This window comes from Phyllobates terribilis, unplaced genomic scaffold, assembly GCF_046119375.1.
Source record: "Phyllobates terribilis strain yellow unplaced genomic scaffold, ASM4611937v1 Scaffold_3__8_contigs__length_932513732, whole genome shotgun sequence".
Taxonomy (NCBI): domain Eukaryota; kingdom Metazoa; phylum Chordata; class Amphibia; order Anura; family Dendrobatidae; genus Phyllobates; species Phyllobates terribilis.
Window position 1 is genome coordinate 185201341 of NW_027362763.1, and position 21326 is coordinate 185222666.

Here is a 21326-nt window from a genome sequence, read left to right on the forward strand (position 1 = left end):
GATCAGATTGCTTTAAAGGGAACCTGACTGCTGATACTTGCTGCCTATACCAGGACAGCCACTGGCTGTATCATTCCTGCCACGCTGCCGCATTTCAGAGAAAAACCTAGATATATAAGTTATCCGAGGCCAAGCTGCTCAGGTGACTACCCCAAAAGGTTCATCACCCCCTATACACCCACAAGGAAGGGGAGAGCAGGCCGGGACCGGCCACTTGGAGCAGTCCCCGGTGTGACATGATCCCCAGCCGGCCTCTAATGTATGGTTTCCTATGTTTCGCAGTGAGACATGCCTGTACACCTCTGAGTGCAGATGACGGCACTCCGGATAGGTGGTGCACCAGTAGTGTCCTACCTCTTATACTAGATCTGAAGAACCAGGCACTCCGTAGTCAAATCGAGGGGATATTTGTGTGTATTATGGAACATTTAAGTCAATGACTTGGACCTTCTTCAGATACAGATTGCATTTAGTTGGACTATAAATAAATATTATTATTATTTATATAGCGCCATTGATTCCATGGTGCTGTACATGAGAAGGGGGTAACATATATAAAATACAGACATCGCTTACAGTAAACAAACTAACAATGATAGACTGATACGGAGGGAAGAGGACCCTGCCCTTGTGGGTTTACATTCTACTCACTAGTGTCTGGTCCTACAGATCTACCTGCGTCCCCGGCAGAAGAGATGCTGCCTGTGGTCCGGGCAGCAATTATCAGCTGTCAGGTTCCCATTAATGTGTGACTAGACCATAGTAACTTTTTTGCTATAATGCAGTTCCTTCACAATCCTTTAGATTGGTGCTGGTCCTGAGACCCCCACTATCGCTCACACCACCAGGCTCAATCACTTGTCCTGTGCGCAGGCATGTCGACATTTGCAAGTCTCTGCTTCAATTCACTTCTGAGCACTGCAGCCGGCGAGCTGGCCACATCTGCCCAGCGGTTTTTGCGATTGATGATGATCGTGTCTTTGGACCCCCGCTAATCTACAGGGTGGTTGGGGGAATGTGATCACCTTTTGGGACATTTTTGTCCAGTTTGGTTTCATTAGAAATATTTCACCATTTGGTCTTTACAGACTGTTTCTCCGCACCTTGATGGCTGCAGTCATCGGAGACGCCACTGATCCTTCTGATCGGAGAGCTTGTAACTCATTTATCTGTTTTGCGTTGTTTCTGAACCCCTTTCAGCTGATTTATGTTCACCTCAACTTCGATGTGGTCTATGGTCATAAGTTATCTGAGAAGTACTTTGAAAAAGATGGATAATAATTCTAAACTTTTCCACCCCAACAGACTGATGGACTCTCCGTGAGCTCATTTTCCAGGCAGCAATTGGCAGTGCAGGACAGAAGCTAAAGGAGGCAAATAGTGAAAACTATTTAATAACAATTGCAAACATTATTTTTAAGCCTAAAATACAAGCAGTTAATACGAGTACAATAAAAAAGTCCCCAAAGCTGTGTCCATAACCTTCTAAAGGGAATCTGTCAGCAGATCTTTGCTGAGTAGTCTGAGAGCAGCATGATGTAGTGGAAGAGAGCTTGATTCCAGCAATGTATCACTTTCTGGGCTGCTTGTAATTTCAGTAAAATCAGTGTTTTATCAGCAGGAGATTATTGCTAGAGTAAACAGCCCAGTAAGTGACACATTGCTGGAATCAGGCTCTCTATCCATACATCATGATACTGTCACACAGGGCAGCAAAAATGTAAAAAAAAAAACATTTATTGTTTAGTTACATTTAATGATTCCAATTTAATTTTTTTAAATATGTATGGTGATCTGCAGCTTCTGACTCCCCTGTCCTCTACACCGACATGAGGTTTCTGTGTTACTGCTGCGGATAGGGGGTCTCCAGCAGGTTGGAGGGGCTGATCGTAGCATGTTATGCACACCAACCAGGTGCAGCGGTTGTATTCATCGCCATGTGCGTGTCTCCAGACAGAAGGGTTGGAGAGCCCCCCTAAGACCTCTGACTCCTCAGTCTCTTCAGATAGTTTTCCTCTCTTCTAAAAGCAATCACTGGTAGTAGCCCGTGACCCGTGTGCCCTCACAGTGCCCGGCCTGCATCTGTAGCGCCAGTCCTCGGTGTTTGCCGGCAGCTTGTGTGCCCAGGTTACATCTCACACCACTCGGTTGTTCGGAGCCCCCTCACTTCTGACATTAATCTTTTTTGCATGTGTTTTTCTTGGCAGTGTTCAGAGTTGATCTTTTCTGCTCTGGGAAAATGGAGATGGAGGTCACGCTCGTCATGCAGCTCAACATAACCATCAGCTCTGCCAAAAACATCACAGTCCTTAATTTCAAACGGAGGAAAATGTGCTACAGAAGTAAGTGTGACCCTATGGGGTCTATGGGGGGCGCCACACACACAGGCCGTGGGCACTTACGGGTGTGGGAAATCATATTCTCAAAAATAAAGATCCTTTACACAGTGAAACCTCAACTTGTCAGTGTAGTAGCAGCTAAATCCGTGATCGCCTGCTAGTGCCAAATAGGCTGTGATGGCTGCCACAGATTACTTATTATGCTTGCTTATTTAGCGCTATCATATTCTGCAGAACCATCATCACTGTCCCCATCGGGGCTCACAATCTACATTCCCTATCAGTATGTCTTTGGAGTGTGGGAGGAAACCGGAGAACCTGGAAGAAACCAGAGAACCTGGAAAAAACCCACTCAAACACGGGGAGAACATACAAACTCCTTGGTGGGATTTGAGTTCAGGAACCCAGTGCTCCAAGGCTGCAGTGCTAACCACTGAGCCACCGTGCTGCCCTTTGGCGGAAGGACCTGAATCATTATTGCATTTGCACCTCCCTTTTTTTTGTTTTGTTTTTTTTGGCTGGGGGGTGCTTTTTCACCTGGTTTTTCATTTTTCAATTTAATAATTTAAATTTGTGCCATTTTTAACACCTATTTTTTAAAAAAATATTGTTCTCCAGGGCAGTATGATAACAACATAGATACGTTTTTGGTTTTTTTTGTTGTTTTTTTTTATTTAAATGATGAAAACGATTTCAGAAATTTCTAAAAAAAAAAAAAAAAAAAAAAAAACCTTTTCAATTTTTGGGTAATGAATCTGTGTCGGGGCTCGTTTTTTGCGCTCAGAGCTGACACTTATTGATACCATTTTAGATACAATCAAAACATTGCATCTTATAGCATTTTTATTTACGCTGTTGAGGCGGCCAAAAAACCCCAAAATTCTGGCATTTTGATTTTTCTTTTCTTGGTACTCCATTTACCGATTAGGTTTATTCATTTTATAGGTTGATAAATCGGACACTTATGGATGTAGTAATACCACATGTGTGGGTTTATTTTATTTCATATTTCATTTTTTAACGGGGGCAGGGGAAAGGGTTATGATTTGAGATAGATATATGTTACACACACACATATATATTACACATATATATTTATTACATATATGTAGCTATATATAATATATATACAGTGCCTACAAGTAGTATTCAACCCCCTGCAGATTTAGCTGGTTTGATAAGATGCAAATAAGTTAGAGCCTTCAAACTGCAAACGAGAGTAGGTTTTATGAACAGAAGCATAAATCTTACAAACCAAAAAGTTATGTTGCTCAGTTGAATTTTATTAAATTTTAAACATAAAAGTGTGGGTCAATTATTATACAACCCCTATGTTTAATATTTTGTGGAATAACCCTTGTTTGCAATTACAGCTAATAATCGTCTTTTATAAGACCTGATCAGGCCGGCACACGTCTGTGGAGTTATCTTGGCCCACTCCTCCATGCAGATCTTCTCCAAGTTATCTAGGTTCTTTGGGTGTCTCATGTGGACTTTATTCTTGAGCTCCTTCCACAAGTTTTCAATTGGGTTAAGGTCAGGAGACTGACTAGGCCACTCCAACACCTTGACTTTTTCCCTATTGAACCAGGCCTTGGTTTTCTTGGCTGTGTGCTTTGGGTCGTTGTCTTGTTGGAAGATGAAATTACGACCCATCTTAAGATCCTTGATGGAGGAGCGGAGGTTCTTGGCCAAAATCTCCAGGTAGGCCGTGCTATCCATCTTCCCATGGATGCGGACCAGATGGCCAGGCCCCTTGGCTGAGAAACAGCCCCACAGCATGATGCTGCCACCACCATGCTTGACTGTAGGGATGGTATTCTTGGGGTCGTATGCAGTGCCATCCAGTCTCCAAACGTCACGTGTGTGGTTGGCACCAAAGATCTCGATCTTGGTCTCATCAGACCATAGAACCTTGAACCAGTCTGTCTGAGTCCTCCAAGTGATCATGAGCAAACTGTAGACGAGCCTTGACATGACGCTTTGATAGTAAAGGTACCTTACGGGCTCGTCTGGAACGGAGACCATTGCGGTGGAGTACGTTACTTATGGTATTGACTGAAACCAATGTCCCCACTGCCATGAGATCTTCCCGGAGCTCCTTCCTTGTTGTCCTTGGGTTAGCCTTGACTCTTCGGACAAGCCTGGCCTCGGCACGGGAGGACACTTTCAAAGGCTGTCCAGGCCGTGGAAGGCTAACAGTAGTTCCATAAGCCTTCCACTTACGGATGATGCTCCCAACAGTGGAGACAGGTAGGCCCAACTCCTTGGAAAGGGTTTTGTACCCCTTGCCAGCCTTGTGACCCTCCACTATCTTGTCTCTGATGGCCTTGGAATGCTCCTTTGTCTTTCCCATGTTGACCATGTCTGAGTGCTGTTCACAAGTTTGGGGAGGGTCTTAAATAGTCAGAAAAGGCTGGCAAAAGAGATCTTTAATCCACACATGTGAAGCTCATTATTCTGGTGCCTGAACTACTTCTTAATACTTTAGGGGGACCAAACAGAATTCTTGTGGTTTGAGGGGTTGAATAATAAATGACACTCTGAATTAACTTTTAACGTTTTTGAAAAAAAAAAAAAAAAAATTTGCTGCAGTGCATTTCCCACTTCCAGGCTGATCTACAGTACAAATGTCACAATGCCAAGTTAATTCCGCATGTGTCAACCAGCTAAATCTGCAGGGGGTTGAATACTACTTGTAGGCACTGTATATAGCTATTGAACCCGTTCTACGCCCGGATGGCGAGCATTTTTATTGGTATATGGTCTCCCATGCTGGTATGTGCTGCCCCCATCCTGTCCCCACCAGCCAATCCTGGTATGCATGGGCACCCCTCACCCCCAATCCTGGTATGCATGGGCACCCCTCACCCCCAATCCTGGTATGCATGGGCACCCCTCACCCCCAATCCTGGTATGCATGGGCACCCCTCACCCCCAATCCTGGTATGCATGGGCACCCCTCACCCCCAATCCTGGTATGCATGGGCACCCCTCACCCCCAATCCTGGTATGCATGGGCACCCCTCACCCCCAATCCTGGTATGCATGGCACCCCTCACCCCCAATCCTGGTATACATGGCACCTCTCATCCCAATTCTGGTATGTATGGCCTCCTCATCCCAGAAACCTGGTATTCATGATACCCCTCAACCCCAATCCTGGTATGCATGGCACCCCTCAACCCCAATCCTGGTATGCATGGCACCTCTCATCCCTATCCTGGTATGCATGATACCCCATCCCTCATCCCTATCCTGGTATGCGTGGCACCCCTCATCCCCAATCCCGTATGCGTGGCACCCCTCATCCGCAATCCCGGTATGCGTGGCACCCCTCACCCCCCCCAATCCTGGTATGCGTGGCACCTCATCCCCCCCAATCCTGGTATGTGTGGCAACCCTCATCCCCCCCAATCCTTCTATGCGTGGCACCCCTCACCCCCCCAATCCTACTATGCGTGGCACCCCTCACCCCCCCCAATCCTACTATGCGTGGCACCCCTCATCTCCCCCCTCAATCCCGGTATGCGTGGCACCTCATCCCCCCCCCAATACTGGTATGTGTGGCACCCCTCACCCCCCCCCCCAATACTGGTATGTGTGGCACCCCTCACCCCCCCCCCCCAATACTGGTATGTGTGGCACCCCTCACCCCCCCCCCCCAATCCTGGTATGCGTGGCACCCCTCACCCCCCTCAATCCTGGTAAGCGTGGCACCTCACCCCCCCGATCCTGGTATGCGTGGCACCCCTCATCTCCCCCCCCCCCCCCTCAATCCCGGTATGCGTGGCACCCCTTACCCCCCTCAATCCTGGTATGCGTGGCACCTCATCCCCCCCAATCCTGGTATGCGTGGCACCTCATCCCCCCCAATACTGGTATGTGTGGCACCCCTCACCCCCCCCAATCCTGGTATGCGTGGCACCCCTCACCCCCCTCAATCCTGGTAAGCGTGGCACCTCACCCCCCCGATCCTGGTATGTGTGGCAACCCTCATCCCCCCCTCCAATCCTACTATGCGTGGCACCCCTCACCCCCCCCCCAATCCTGGTATGCGTGGCACCCCTCCCCCCCTCCAATCCTACTATGCGTGGCACCCCTCACCCCCCTCAATCCTGGTATGCGTGGCACCTCATCCCCCCCCAATCCTGGTATGTGTGGCAACCCTCATCCCCCCCCCCCCCCAATCCTACTATGCGTGGCACCCCTCATCTCCCCCCCCCCAATCCCTTTATGCGTGGCACCCCTCATCCCCCCCCCCCCCAATCCCTTTATGCGTGGCACCCCTCATCCCCCCCTTCCCATTCCCCATCCCTTTCACGCTGTGCACATGCGCCGATCCGACGCCTCACTCCTGCCCCGGTCTCCTGCGAAGAGAGGCGCTGCGGCAACGCCCCTCCCGGTCAGGTAAGTATGGCGCCAGAGATCGTGGTATGCGTTCTGTGTCTACGCATACCGCGATCTCCGACGCCATACACCTCCTCCTACCAGTAACGGCTCCATGCGTGCTTCTGTCTGGAGCCAGGCTGCGCGTCACGCTTGTGCAGTTTATAAAGGCTTCAGACAGAGACACGCATATATGTATGTGTGTATATATATTTTTAAAAAATGCAGCAACAGCAGCAACAAGTAGAACAATTAAAATATATGTTTTACAAAATATAAAATAAAAAAAAACTGTGTGTGTATTGTATATTCACACTGAAGGCATCAATACTATGAATTAACACATGTGGAATTATATACTTAACAAAAAAGTGTGAAACAACTGAAAATATGTCTTATATTCTAGGTTCTTCAAAGTAGCCACCTTTTGCTTTGATGACTGCTTTGCACACTCTTGGCATTCTCTTGATGAGCTTCAAGAGGTAGTCACCGGAAATGGTCTTCCAACAATCTTGAAGGAGTTCCCAGAGATGCTTAGCACTTGTTGGCCCTTTTGTCTTCACTCTGCGGTCCAGCTCACCCCAAACCATCTCGATTGGGTTCAGGACTGGTGACTGTGGAGGCCAGGTCATCTGGTAGCACCCCATCACTCTCCTTCTTGGTCAAATAGCCCTTACACAGCCTGGAGGTGTGTTTGGGGTCACTGTCCTGTTGAAAAATAAATGATGGTCCAACTAAACGCAAACTGGATGGAATAGCATGCCACTGCAAGATGCTGTGGTAGCCATGCTGGTTCAGTATACCTTCAATTTTGAATAAATCCCCAACAGTGTCACCAGCAAAGCACCCCCACACCATCACACCTCCTCCTCCATGCTTCACGGTGGGAACCAGGCATGTAGAGTCCATCCGTTCACCTTTTCTGTGTCGCACAAAGACACGGTGGTTGTTCTGATGAGTCCAAATTTGAGATCTTTGGTTCCAAAGCCCAGATTTCCACTGGTCTAATGTCCATTCCTTGTGTCTTTAGCCCAAGCAAGTCTCTTCTGCTTGTTGCCTGTCCTTAGCAGTGGTTTCCTAGCAGCTATTTTACCATGAAGGCCTGCTGCACAAAGTCTCCTCTTAACAGTTGTTGTAGAGATGTGTCTGCTGCTAGAACTCTGTGTGGCATTGACCTGGTCTCTAATCTGAGCTGCTGTTAACCTGCGATTTCTGAGGCTGGTGACTCGGATAAACTTATCCTCAGAAGCAGAGGTGACTCTTGGTCTTCCTTTCCTGGGGAGGTCCTCATGTGAGCCAGTTTCTTTGTAGCGCTTGATGGTTTTTGCAGCTGCACTTGGGGACACTTTCAAAGTTTTCCCAATTTTTCGGACTGACTGACCTTCATTTCTTAAAGTAATGATGCCCACTCGTTTTTCTTTACTTGGCTGCTTTTTTCTTGCCATAATACAAATTCTAACAGTCTATTCAGTAGGACTATCTGCTGTGCATCCACCAGACTTCTGCACAACACAACTGATGGTCCCAACCCCATTTATAAGGCAAGAAATCCCACTTATTAAACCTGACAGGGCACACCTCTGAAGTGAAAACCATTTCCGGTGACTACCTCTTGAAGTTCATCAAGAGAATGCCAAGAGTGTGCAAAGCAGTCATCAAAGCAAAAGGTGGCTACTTTGAAGAACCTAGAATATAAGACATATTTTCAGTTGTTTCACACTTTTTTTTTTTTAAGTGTGAATGTGCAATTTTCATGGTTATGAAAATACAGAAATTTCTTTAAATGAGAAGGTGTGTCCAAACTTTTGGTCTCTGTGTATATGTATGTATATATATATATATATATATATGTGTGTATGTATGTATATATATGTGTATATATATATATATGTGTGTATATATATATATATATATATATATATATATAATCAATGCTGTGCAAATTAATTGGGAGAAAGCATTTTTTAAGTAAAATTGTAACACCCTCAGAAACAGATGTTTTGGGGCTTTTTTACAGCTGATGGTACAGGGAGCTTATTTCCTGTTGATGGTATGGTGAATTCATCCAAATACATAGTCTTTTTAAAACGTTTTATTGTGCCATTCATGCGTAAATTTGAAGGGACAGTCCAACAAGATTTGGCTCCATGCCACAATTCGAAGTGTGTGAAGAAATTCCTGGAAGAAAATAAAGTAAAAGTGCTGGACTGGCTTGGCAATTCACCAGACTTAAATCCTATAGAAAATTTGTGGAGCATTGTGGAGAGACGTCTTGGCAAAATGGACTGTACAACCTAAGAACGCATGATAAACAGTGCCATACAAGTGTGGTTTCATGATGAAGAATTAAAGAATTTATGCAAAAACTTGGTAGAATCAATGCCAAAATGCATTGAAAATCTCATATCTGCTAAAGGAGGACATATTTCTTGCTAAAATTAGTATGTAACAGTGCATTATAACATTTTATTATTAAATATTCAAAATGTGTTTTTTTGCTTTGTCCCAATTAATTTGCACAGCACTGTGTGTATATAATTATAATACATTTTTTATACTTTGTAAGGCTGTGTGCCCACGTAGCATTTTTCAAGCGTATATGCTGCGGAATTTCCGCAGCGTAAACGCTTGAAAAACGCATGTAGATCCGCACCCCATGGTCCCCAATGGCATTCCGCAATGTCAATGCCCATGCTGCGGATTTTTCCGCAGCGTATATGCTGCAGTCAAAAATCCGCAGCATGTTCATTAATTTTGCGGAAGCGCAGCGGAATCAATGTGCGGATGGTACCCAAGTCTGGAGGAGAGGAGACTCTCATCCAGACCTGGGTACCAAAGAACCTGTAAAAAAAAGAATAAAATAAAGTTTATACTTATCTTCTGATGTTTTCCCTCCGTCGCGCTGTTGTCTGAAGGACCTGCCACGTCATTGAGTCATGTGACCCACCACATGACTCAATGACGTCACCGCAGGTCCTGCACACAACAGCGTGAGCCGCTCAAGACTCCGAACGGGGCAGAGAATGCATCAGAAGGTGAGTATATAAGTTTATTTTTTTATTTTTTACCATTCTGAACAAGTTGTCAAGCACTTTTCCAAGTGATGCTTGGAGAAGTGCTTGATAACCCGCATGCGGAAATGCATGCAAAGACTCCTCACAAACGCTTCTACCTGGCGGGAAAACCGCATGTAATATCCGCATGCGATTTTTCCCGCCAGGGAGAAGCGTAAAAAATATGCTTCAGGTCCGCAACGTGGGCACATAGCCTAAAACCTATTTTAATTGTTCTACTTGTTGCTGCATTTTGTAGTATATATACTGACAGCCGGCTCTGCAATGCATCAGCTCCAGCTGCACCTCTGTGACTGAAAGCCGGAGGCTGACGGGAGGAATGAAGGTCACTTCTTTCCTGTAGTTGGGCTTTCAGTGCGGCGGCCGGGCATCTTCAGCATGCTATTAATCGGTAGATTAATACTATATCTGCAGGTTTATAGTTTGTTGTTTTTTTTTCACATGACAGGTTCGTTTTCAAAGTGGATCTGTTACCAAATGTCATAATGCAAACTGCATACATTACTAAATAATCTCTTAAACCTGATGATGCCGGTGTAATTACTTTAACAAGCTATGTCAGAATAAATGTATGATTATGATAATACATTGAGTTCAGATAAAGTGTAAGACAGTGCTCATGAGTCCGCCTGCATTCAGTCTGCACCCACATAGCCTGACTGGCAACTCACACAGCTCAGCACAAGCTGCAGATCTCAGCAGGGAGGAGGGACACTGAGGAGCTGTCAGTCAGGCTAGCTGGTCGGAGATTGAGTATCAACGTTCATAAAAGATTATACAGCCATTCTTACATGGATTCTCAAAGTATAAGCAGCGTCCTTGTCGGGTATAAGATGTGTATGTGATGGTGTGGGCAATTTGTACTGCATAAGTCTACACTGACCAGTATTTATATCAATTTACAAGCTATGCTGTGTCTCACAGGGAATCTGTCAGCAGGGTCTTGAGATGGAAACAAGATGAGCATATACCCTACTTTAAGTAGAAAGAAATGGTGCATATAGATTACATTGGGCACTTAGTAAACTGTTTTTGATCAAAAAAATGTGAAAGCCAGCACCAAGGTGTACCCAGCCGGGACGGTTAGTGTTTACGAAGTCCCCTTATTTATAGGCACTATTGCTATTTACTTGCTTATAACAGGGAATATATTAGTTTTGTTTCTATCATAGGTTTTGTGTATTTAATGGGCAGTGTGAACATGCGCCTACACATTGCATGTGTATCAATTTATACTCTCTGGTTTTGCTTTCTGTAATCTGAGAGCAGCATGATGCAGGGTCAGAGAGGCTGATTCCAGCAATGGTGGCACCTTGCCACAGTGCTTGCATTTCTCGTCCGATGTGTTTGCTGTGCACACACTTTGTCTGCTGGATATAGGGATGAATATGGTATATGCCCATTACTACATGTGATGATTTCTGTTTTTTCCCCACAGAGATTGAGCCTGAAGTGAAACCTCCAATATCTGTAGACAGAAACAGCTCCAGAATTCAGTGTAAGTCCCTGTGCATCGTCCTCCGTCCGAAGAGCCGCAGTATGTAGTGATCGCACTTGTGGCTGCCAATGTATTATGGCCGCGTACATCTGCTGCTCTGTGAGGGGCAGTAGTATGGCGCCCTATGGAAAATATCACTTCTGGAGCTTCTTTTCTTAATTTCTAGGATGGATAACAGGAACAGCTCATTATTTTACAATTTGACAACTGGGCGTCACCATTCACCTTGTCAGGGGCAGTGTCCCTGTAACCTAACACTGATTGATTTGGCCATGTCAGACTCTATAGACACGCTTCTAACACTCAGCTCTCAATATAGTCATACATTTCCAGGAGGAATAACAGAGGAACCGCACAATGTGAGGTTCTAAGAAAAGATGCTTCAGATGTGTTATATTGTGGGGGATATGGTGACCGGCAGCTCCACACTATGGGGTTTGTGTGTCCTTGGTATGATGAATATTCTACTTTTCCTCCTAAATTTTCTGCAATGTCATCATCTTTCTCCTATTTTCCAGTTGACCCTGTGAATGTCGCCCCGACCACCTCCACGCGGGTTTTCTATATCAGTGTCGGTGTTTGCTGCGCAGTTATTTTCCTGGTGGCGATTATTCTGGCCGTGCTGCATCTTCACAGCATGAAGCGAGTGGAGCTGGACGACAGGTAAGACTTTGTCCTCTAGATGGCGCCACTCACTGACTGACCAATGGTGTAATCTACTTTAAAATTACAGCGCTTTAAATCAAATGTTTACCAGTTTGTTCAAGTTTAATTATTTTATTTTACTCACACATATAGCACCATTAATTCCACAGCGCTTTACAGACATCATCATCATATTATTATGGGCACTGTCCCCATTGGGGCTCACAATCTAGACTCCCTATCAGTATGTCTTTTGAAGTGTAGGAGGAAACCCACACAAACAAGTGTGCTGGGGTCCTGGGTTCAAATCCCACCAAGGACAACATCTGCAATGACTTTGTATGTTCTCCCCGTGTTTGTCTGGGTTTCCTCCGGGTTCTCCGGTTTCCTCCTACACTCCAAAGACATACTGATAGGGAATGTAGATTGTGGGCCCCAATGGGGACAGTGATGATGATGTCTGTGAAGCCCTGTGGAATTAATGGCGCTATATAAATGAGTAAAATAAATAAAATGTCTAATAATCCCCTGTATCTGATGGACTGATGTGGTGTCTTCTGCTTTCAGTATTAGTGACAGCGGCAGCTCCCAGGGGCTCTCTCAGCCGTCAACCCAGACCACGCAGTACCTGCGAGCCGACACCCCGAACAACGCCACGCCGGTCACCAGTAAGAGTCCACTGTACCCTCCGAGCCCCCCACACACTGTGGAAGTGACCACGTGTAGTTGTCCTGGAAGCTTTTTTGCATGTCTATGTTGTTGCTGCTTGTAGTAGCGGGTCATTTTCTGACCAAATAATATTAGATTGGTTTCCAGATGCCCTTACATATCGAGAACGTGGCAGGAGCCATATTTACTGCATAGGACGATGATCCAGGCTGTGTGTAAGGTGCTGTTCACATGGCCATGTCTGCAGACCTGTACGTAGGAAGTATATAGTACAGACCAAAAGTTTGGACACACCTTCTCATTTAAAGATTTTTCTGTATTTTCATGACTATGAAAATTGTACATTCACACTGAAGGCATCAAAACTATGAATTAACACATGTGGAATTATATACTTAACAAAAAAGTGTGAAACAACTGAAAATATGTCTTATATTCTAGGTTCTTCAAAGTAGCCACCTTTTGCTTTGATGACTGCTTTGCACACTCTTGGCATTCTCTTGATGAGCTTCAAGAGGTAGTCACCGAAAATGGTTTTCCAACAATCTTGAAGGAGTTCCCAGAGATGCTTAGCACTTGTTGGCCCTTTTGCCTTCACTCTGCGGTCCAGCTCACCCCAAACCATCTCGATTGGGTTCAGGTCTGGTGACTGTGGAGGCCAGGTCATCTGGCGTAGCACCCCATCACTCTCCTGCTTGGTCAAATAGCCCTTACACAGCCTGGAGGTGTGTTTGGGGTCATTGTCCTGTTGAAAAATAAATGATGGTCCAACTAAACGCAAACCGGATGGAATAGCATGCGGCTGCAAGATGCTGTGGTAGCCATGCTGGTTCAGTATGCCTTCAATTTTGAATAAATCCCCAACAGTGTCACCAGCAAAGCACCCCCACACCATCACACCTCCTCCTCCATGCTTCACGGTGGGAACCAGGCATGTAGAGTCCATCCGTTCACCTTTTCTGCGTCGCACAAAGACACGGTGGTTGGAACCAAAGATCTCAAATTTGGACTCATCAGACCAAAGCACAGATTTCCACTGGTCTAATATCCATTCCTTGTGTTCTTTAGCCCAAACAAGTCTCTTCTGCTTGTTGTCTGTCCTTAGCAGTGGTTTCCTAGCAGCTATTTTACCATGAAGGCCTGCTGCGCAAAGTCTCCCCTTAACAGTTGTTGAAGAGATGTGTCTGCTGCTAGAACTCTGTGTGGCATTGACCTGGTCTCTAATCTGAGCTGCTGTTAACCTGCGATTTCTGAGGCTGGTGACTCGGATAAACTTAGCCTCAGAAGCAGAGGTGACTCTTGGTTTTCCTTTCCTGGGGCGGTCCTCATGTGAGCCAGTTTCTTTGTAGCGCTTGATGGTTTTTGCAACTGCACTTGGGGACACTTTCAAAGTTTGCCCAATTTTTCGGACTGACTGACCTTCATTTCTTAAAGTAATGATGGCCACTCGTTTTTCTTTACTTAGCTGCTTTTTTCTTGCCATAATACAAATTCTAACGGTCTATTCAGTAGGACTATCAGCTGTGTATCCACCAGACTTCTGCACAACACAACTGATGGTCCCAACCCAATTTATAAGGCAAGAAATCCCACTTATTAAACCTGACAGGGCACACCTGTGAAGTGAAAGCCATTTCCGGAGACTACCTCTTGAAGCTCATCAAGAGAATGCCAAGAGTGTGCAATGCAGTCATCAAAGCAAAAGGTGGCTACTTTGAAGAACCTAGAATATAAGACATATTTTCAGTTGTTTCACACTTTTTTGTTAAGTATATAATTCCACATGTGTTAATTCATAGTTTTGATGCCTTCAGTGTGAATGTACAATTTTCATAGTCATGAAAATACAGAAAAATCTTTAAATGAGAAAGTGTGTCCAAACTTTTGGTCTGTTCTGTACGTTGCAAACAGATGCTCTCGTTGGCCATACTTCTCTCAGAATTTGACGTTTACATCATTTACGTCTGTATACGTTTTTTCCCCTCAACTAGCTTTTAATAGTACCGACAGGAAAATGTTTTGGACACATTGAAACATAATACTGTTTCATTATGTCTCCCTTTTATTTTTAATTTTTTTTTTTTTTTTACAAGTCAAAAGAACATTTTTCTTTTTTAGGTCCATGAATACTTTGCTATATAAATCTGAATGTGTTTTTTTTTTTTTTTTTAATTCAGGCAATTCTGTATAATTGTGATTCCCCCCGTCCTATACGACCCCCTTACCTTTTCCATGGCACAATGGGGGCTAGTAGCAGCCAGCTTTCCCTGATGTTGAGCTTGTGGGAAGAATGAATGATCCAGGGAACAGCTTGCATGCAATGTGCACAATTTTTATGATCCCAAATACGGAGTTTGAGGTTTTAATACCTTGAAGTTCCTAGCGGCAACACATAGCTCAAAGTTTAAAGGGTTTTTCTGACAATAAAGTATTTATTTTTTAAGCCATGGATTGATTAGAGGCTTTCTCGCCTTCCATCGCCCCTGTGGATCTATCGCAGCCCACTCCAGTGTCAGTCTCGTTTTGTAGTCACTCCTCCGGAGACCACCAGAGCGCCCTGCGCTGGATCTGCGGGGGCACTGGAAAGCGAGAATACCTCCATTTATTATTTTTAATTTTAAAAATAAAACCAGTTACTGTTGGACAACCCCTTTAATACTGGAGTAGCTAAGAGGTCAGTGGTGAGTCTTCCTAGGGTGGCTAAGGGGTTAATGATGATATCCCTTGTGGATAGTGGTTTGCTTGGAGGTTAATACATGTTTGTCCCTGGTGGTCTAGACTCAACCGGGGAGCACGGCACCAGCGGCGCAGGAACGGCACGGAATCTAAACGGTAAGTATGCCACATTCTGTGTGTTTCCAATTATTGTGAAAAAAACATATTGTGAGAAAATCAGAAACATATGTCAACCTGACCCCGACCCTATTTATGGAAAAGAAATAAGTGATTTCATGCTAGACGTATAGCGTAGAAGAAAATAGTCGTCTAGTCTATAATATCAGTCATTCCTTCTCAGTTTTTTCCTACTGTCGTGTTTTACACTAATGTTTCCTGCTTGGTTAGAGCTATTTTCACCAGCAGGTGGCAGTCCTGATCACATTCTCTGTGTTACAGTATAGTGAACACTTGGAATTTTAACACTTTTCCTTTTTCTCTTAATATTTTTATAACAAAGTTTTCACTACTGGGTTTTAAGGTGCGAGGTTTTCTCATGTAAATGATCCTTTATTTCCATTTTCTATAAAAAAAAAAAAAAAAAAAAAAAAAGCAAGATCACTGGACAGCCTTCTCTGTGACGTCTATTTGCCTTTAACCCCTTCTCAACATGGTGATTTTTTTTTTTCTCTCCTTTTTTTACTCCCAATCCGAGAGCCATATATTTTTCTGTTGACCTAGCCGTATGAGGACTATGTTGTACATCGAATCTATTATGGAATTTATTATGTAATGATCTGAAAAGCGGAAAAAAAAATTCCAAGTGCATCAAAATTGCAAAAAAAAGTGCAATTCCGCATTTTTTTGTGGGGTGGGGGGGGGTTTGTTCTTATAGCGTTCATTATACAGTAATTTTCCAAAATTCCTATAGTTTTCTATTTTCGTTTGCTGGAGATGTGGGAGGGCTTGTTTTTGCACCCTGAGACATTTTTATTGATACCATTTTGGGGTAGATGCAATGTTTTTTTTCACCTCTTATTGTATTTATTTTGTGCTGTTGTGGCTAAAATTCGCAATTCTGGCGTTTATCAATTTTTTTTTTTTCATTGCAGCATTTGCAGATTGGGTTAATTAATTTTATATTTTGATAAATTGGCCTAATATGGACGTAGCAAAACCACATTTGTTTTGTTTAATTTTTCTATATTTTTAATAGAGGGGAAGAGGGCGATTGTGACTTTTTTTTTTTTAAATATGTTGTATATTTTTTTAAAAACATTTTTAATTTATTATGTAGCCCCTTAGGGGTCTTGAACCTGTTATTGTCTGGTTGCTTGTGACATGTACAGCAATACCATAGTATTGGGGTGGGTGTGTATGTAGGTAGGTAGATGAAAAATCATGGGTTCCTATGGATGCCAGCCACAGGTGTCTTTCACAGGAGTACAGTCATGACTGGTGCGGGGGTCTTCAGCAGACATTGGGCCATTATGTTGCATGGGAGCTGATGGAAGGTTAGAACAGCGCAGAGGGAAAAAATTATGGAATCACTCAATTCTGAGGAAAAAATTATGGAATCATGAAAAACAAACACACAAAAGAACACTCCAATACATCACTAGTATTTTGTTGCACCACCTCTGGCTTTAATAACAGCTTTCAGTTTCTGAGGCATGGACTTAATGAGTGACAAACAGTACTCTTCATCAATCTGGCTCCAACTTTCTCTGATTGCTGTTGCCAGATCAGCTTTGCAGGTTGGAGCCTTGTCATGGACCATTTTCTTCAACTTCCACCAAAGATTTTCAATTGGATTGAGATCCGGACTATTTGCAGGCCATGTCATTGACCTTGTGTGTCTTCTTTCAAGGAATGTTTTCACGGTTTTTGCTCTATGGCAGGATGCATTATCATCTTGAAAAATGATGTCATCATCCCCAAACATCCTTTCAATTGATGGGATAAGAAAACTGTCCAAAATATCAATGTAAACTTGGGCATTTATTGAAGATGTAATGACAGCCATCTCCCCAGTGCCTTTACCTGACATGCAGCCCCATATCATCAATGACGGTGGAAATTGGCATGTTCTCTTCATGCAGTCATCTTTATAAATCTCATTGGAACGGCACCAAACAAAAGTTCCAGCATCATCACCTTTGCCAATGCAGATTCGCGATTCATCACTGAATATGACTTTCATCCAGTCATCCACAGTCCACGAATGCTTTTCCTTAGCCCATTGTAACCTTGTTTTTTTCTGTTTAGGTGTTAATGATGGCTTATGTTTAGCTTTTCTGTATGAAAATCCCATTTCCTTTAGGCGGTTTCTTACAGTTCGGTCACAGACATTGACTCCAGTTTCCTCCCATTCGTTCCTCATTTGTTTTATTGTGCATTTCTTGTTTTGGAGACATATTGCTTTAAGTTTCCGGTCATGACGCTTTGATGTCTTCCTTTGTCTACCAGTATGTTTGCCTTTAACAACCTTCCCATGTTGTTTGTATTTGGTCCAGATTTTAGACACATCTGACTGTGAACAACCAACATCTTTTGCAACATTGCGTGATGATTTACCTTCTTTTAAGAGTTTGATAATCCTCTCCTTTGTTTCAATTGACATCTCTCGTGTTGGAGCCATGATTCATGTCAGTCCACTTGGTGCAACAGCTCTCCAAGGTGTGATCACTCCTTTTTAGATGCAGGTGTTAGTTTTGGAAATGAAAATTTACAGGGTGATTCCATAATTTTTTCCATCTGCTTGGTCTGAAAAAAATTACCCTTACTGAGTACCACATTGTTTTTCTTGATTTCTTTTAGTGTTTCTTAAAGCCATAAAGTTGCCATTTGAAATGACTTTAGTTTTGTGCCATGTCTCTGATCTGCTTTTGTTCAACAACATTACACAACTGAATGAACATCCTCCGAGCCCGGTGATTCCATAATTTTTATCAGGGGTTGTATGATGTACCAGTACCAAGGATGCTGGCAGGTTCTCAGGGCTCTCGTTTGGTGGCCACTCACTACCGACGTGGCTTCTGGACCAGGGGCCTGCAAATCTTTTTGCGTGACTATCATTGAGAGGACTAGACAAGCTGCAGCAGATAAATTTCCTGGTATTAAGTCCTCGATATCCATAAGCCCCTGATACCCCAACTTCCCCACAGCTTTCAGCCTATGCACAGTGAAAGCAGAAAGCGAAAGCTAATTTTCGAGGAGACTAGCAGAATTACTGCAGATAGCAGCGTGATGTTACCAAAGCTACAGCAAGATGCCCAGCGGGTGACCGAGCTGGAATCAGGGTCCCTGCCCTTGCTATATGCTGCTCTCAGATGGGGCAGCAGAAACCTGGTGACTTTTTTTCCTTTAGACTTTGTCTTTGGTTTTAGTTAAGTAATTTCGCTTACATGTTCTCTTTCTGTCACGGAGGAATGACTGAAATGTTGAGTGCTGGACATATCTATCAAGAAAAATCTGGTTACCGCACATAAGAGTATTTGTCCTTGAGGTCGCTCGTGGGAAGTTAGAGATGGAAAAAAAAAGCCATTTCTTAACCTCTTACAGCTCCGAGAGGGGATGCTGTTTAACCCTTTGAGGACTGTTAATCTAATTGATTTCAGTTTAAAGCTTTTGAATCAATATGTCCCTTGGTCCTCTGAGGGTGATTTACATCTTCATTGATGGATATTGTCAGATAAAACTTCTAAAAACAAATATTTTTGCAATTTATTGCTTATTAAAATTTGCAGCCTTTCTTGAGATATTAACACTCTTGTTTACAGCTCGTTGCCTAGAACACCGACCACCGCTGCCGTCTTGCTTATAAACACTGCAGTGGAGTTTCAATGCAGTGCTTACCTGCTCAACATAAAAGCTTGTAAGCATCGCCATGTTCTGTGGTCTGTCTCCAAGGCAACGGTCTTTGATTTTTAAGGTGCTGCGATGGCAGTCATTTTTGTGATTGTCCATTGACAAGTTCATTGCACTAACTCCGCATTTCATTCATTCATGTGATGGATGTGGCTGAATGAATACTTTTTATATCACCTGGTAAAAAAAAAAAGAACCCTGACGCTTTACTCAGCCCCCAGTGTATTGCCCTGTGTGGGACTATTTCTCTGATCACAGCCGGGGTATTCATATTGCTATTGTTTGCCTTCGTTGGCTCCTCAGGTTATCCAACGCTCCGGATCGAGAAGAATGACCTTAAAAGTGTCACCCTCCAGGAGGCAAAGGCCAAGGTAAAGGACATCGCCATCTCCAGAGAAAGAGTGACCCTTAAAGATGTCCTGCAGGAAGGTATGAAATCACTTATTTATTTGTATGTTCCTTTTAGCATCCAGTTCTGGTATTGGATTGCCCGGTACGGAGCGTGGGTAGATTCATAGAAATGTTGTACATTTTTATTAAGCGTTCAGCCGGAAGAATTCTAGTGAGATGACCCCTTTATGGGTAAGAGAGACTGCGGTCGGCGGGGTGCACCGACTGCGGTCGGCGGGGTGCTGTGATTGGTGGGGTGCACCGGCTGCGGTCGGCGGGGTGCTGTGATTGGTGGGGTGCACCGGCTGCTCTGCAGGGAGTAGCAGAGATTTCTCATGATCACTTGTGACTTTGTGAAAGCTGACGCTTTAAGCTGGTGAAGGACCAAAGATTCTCTCTGAGCTGATGTAGATCCCCAATGGAGGATCTGTACTATTGTTGGAGAAAATGACATTTGTGGTGATACAAACACACATTACCAACAATATTAACCCCTTGGCACCATTGTAACATATGTTTGTTACTTGTGTTTAGACACTATTTGCAGCCTGAAACTATGCATGTTATCAAAGGGGTTTTCCGGTTTTCGAAAAATTGCTATCTCGTTGCTGCAGTTTGTTTTGGAAAAAAACCATAAACCCTTGCTTTACTTGCCCAGGTCCCGCGCTGAGTCTCTGCCCCCCTCCAGGTGTCTGTTATTTTCTGTATCTCTGACGTTGCGTCGTCCGCGCTTACTGAGAACAGTTACTCGCTGCAGCATTGTCGACCTGACTTCAGCGCTGCAGACAGTAACAGGCCAAGTTTTTTTGTTTTTAAAACTGTAGCTGAAGGACCAAGGTTTTTTTTAAACCACAGAACGCTCTTAATCATGCTTTGTAGGTGTTTGTTTTCTTTTCATCACTTTTGCCGTCTTTGCGTTTCTCTGCCTCTCGCTGTGTTCTGAAAGTTTCTCATCAGGACGACTGAACAACCTTAGGATAATTGCGGCCATTAACATGGCTTATTGCCATTTCTCTTTCACCTGTTTGATACTCCGAGGGAATGAATCAGATATCAAACAATTCCTGCAAATTAACAATGGCCACATAAATGACGGGTTCCCGCAACACACTCCGATCTGATAAGAGCGCTTCCTCGCTGTAATTAGTCATGTTACAGAGCGATTTATCTTGGCAGTCGTTGATTGTTTTATTACTTATTGGGTTCAGGAACCATCATTAAGAAACCAATGTGATCTCCGGGGCCCCTGCTGATGTGTAGAAGGAAACTTCTGAAAACTTTGGCTTTTTTTTCCTGAAACTTTGCTCCATTGAAGTGGATTGTGATCCTGTATGGACCCACAGTGATCATAAGGGAGTTGGGTATGGGGCTGGAGCAGAGCTTACTATACACAGCCTCCGACGGGCCACGTGATTAGACGGGCCGACCACACTTCCTCGCGCACAGAACGCTGATTAGATTGGTCGTTCTTTGTGCATACAGCATCATGTTGTCGGCAGCACATCTTCTGTATAAAAAGGAAGATGTGCTGCCAAGAACCATTATTTTTAGCCATGCTTAAAAATCCTCTTTTCACCCAATGGACAAGCGTTTTTTTTCATTGCCGTACTGTTTAGCTGATTATTGTTTTGTGGAAATTGGACCCTCGTTACAGGAGTCATCATCACCTCCTGATCCATGAATTTGCAGGAGTTTTCATCAGGGCTTTTCACGATGTCCTGACCTATAACAAACCTGTCCTTTACAGTCTGCAGTTGGACGTCTTATACTTGAGAAATCTGTCCCGGCTGTTATCTC

The 21326-nt window shown here is 44.0% G+C and overlaps 1 protein-coding gene across 3 annotated transcripts in view; it reads left to right on the plus strand.

Annotated features, from left to right (window-relative positions):
- RYK (receptor like tyrosine kinase) overlaps positions 1–21326 on the plus strand; it is a 150520-nt gene that overhangs the window by 68430 nt on the left and 60764 nt on the right. Inside the window, exons 4-9 of one of the 3 annotated variants that reach the window (XM_073674325.1) lie at positions 2208–2342; positions 11241–11300; positions 11819–11963; positions 12513–12613; positions 15393–15446; positions 19443–19568. In XM_073674325.1, coding sequence (XP_073530426.1) covers positions 2208–2342; positions 11241–11300; positions 11819–11963; positions 12513–12613; positions 15393–15446; positions 19443–19568 — 621 coding nt within the window. Of the gene's footprint in view, positions 1–2207; positions 2343–11240; positions 11301–11818; positions 11964–12512; positions 12614–15392; positions 15447–19433; positions 19569–21326 lie in introns of all 3 variants that reach the window. The other 2 variants (XM_073674326.1, XM_073674327.1) reach the window with 2 other exon arrangements.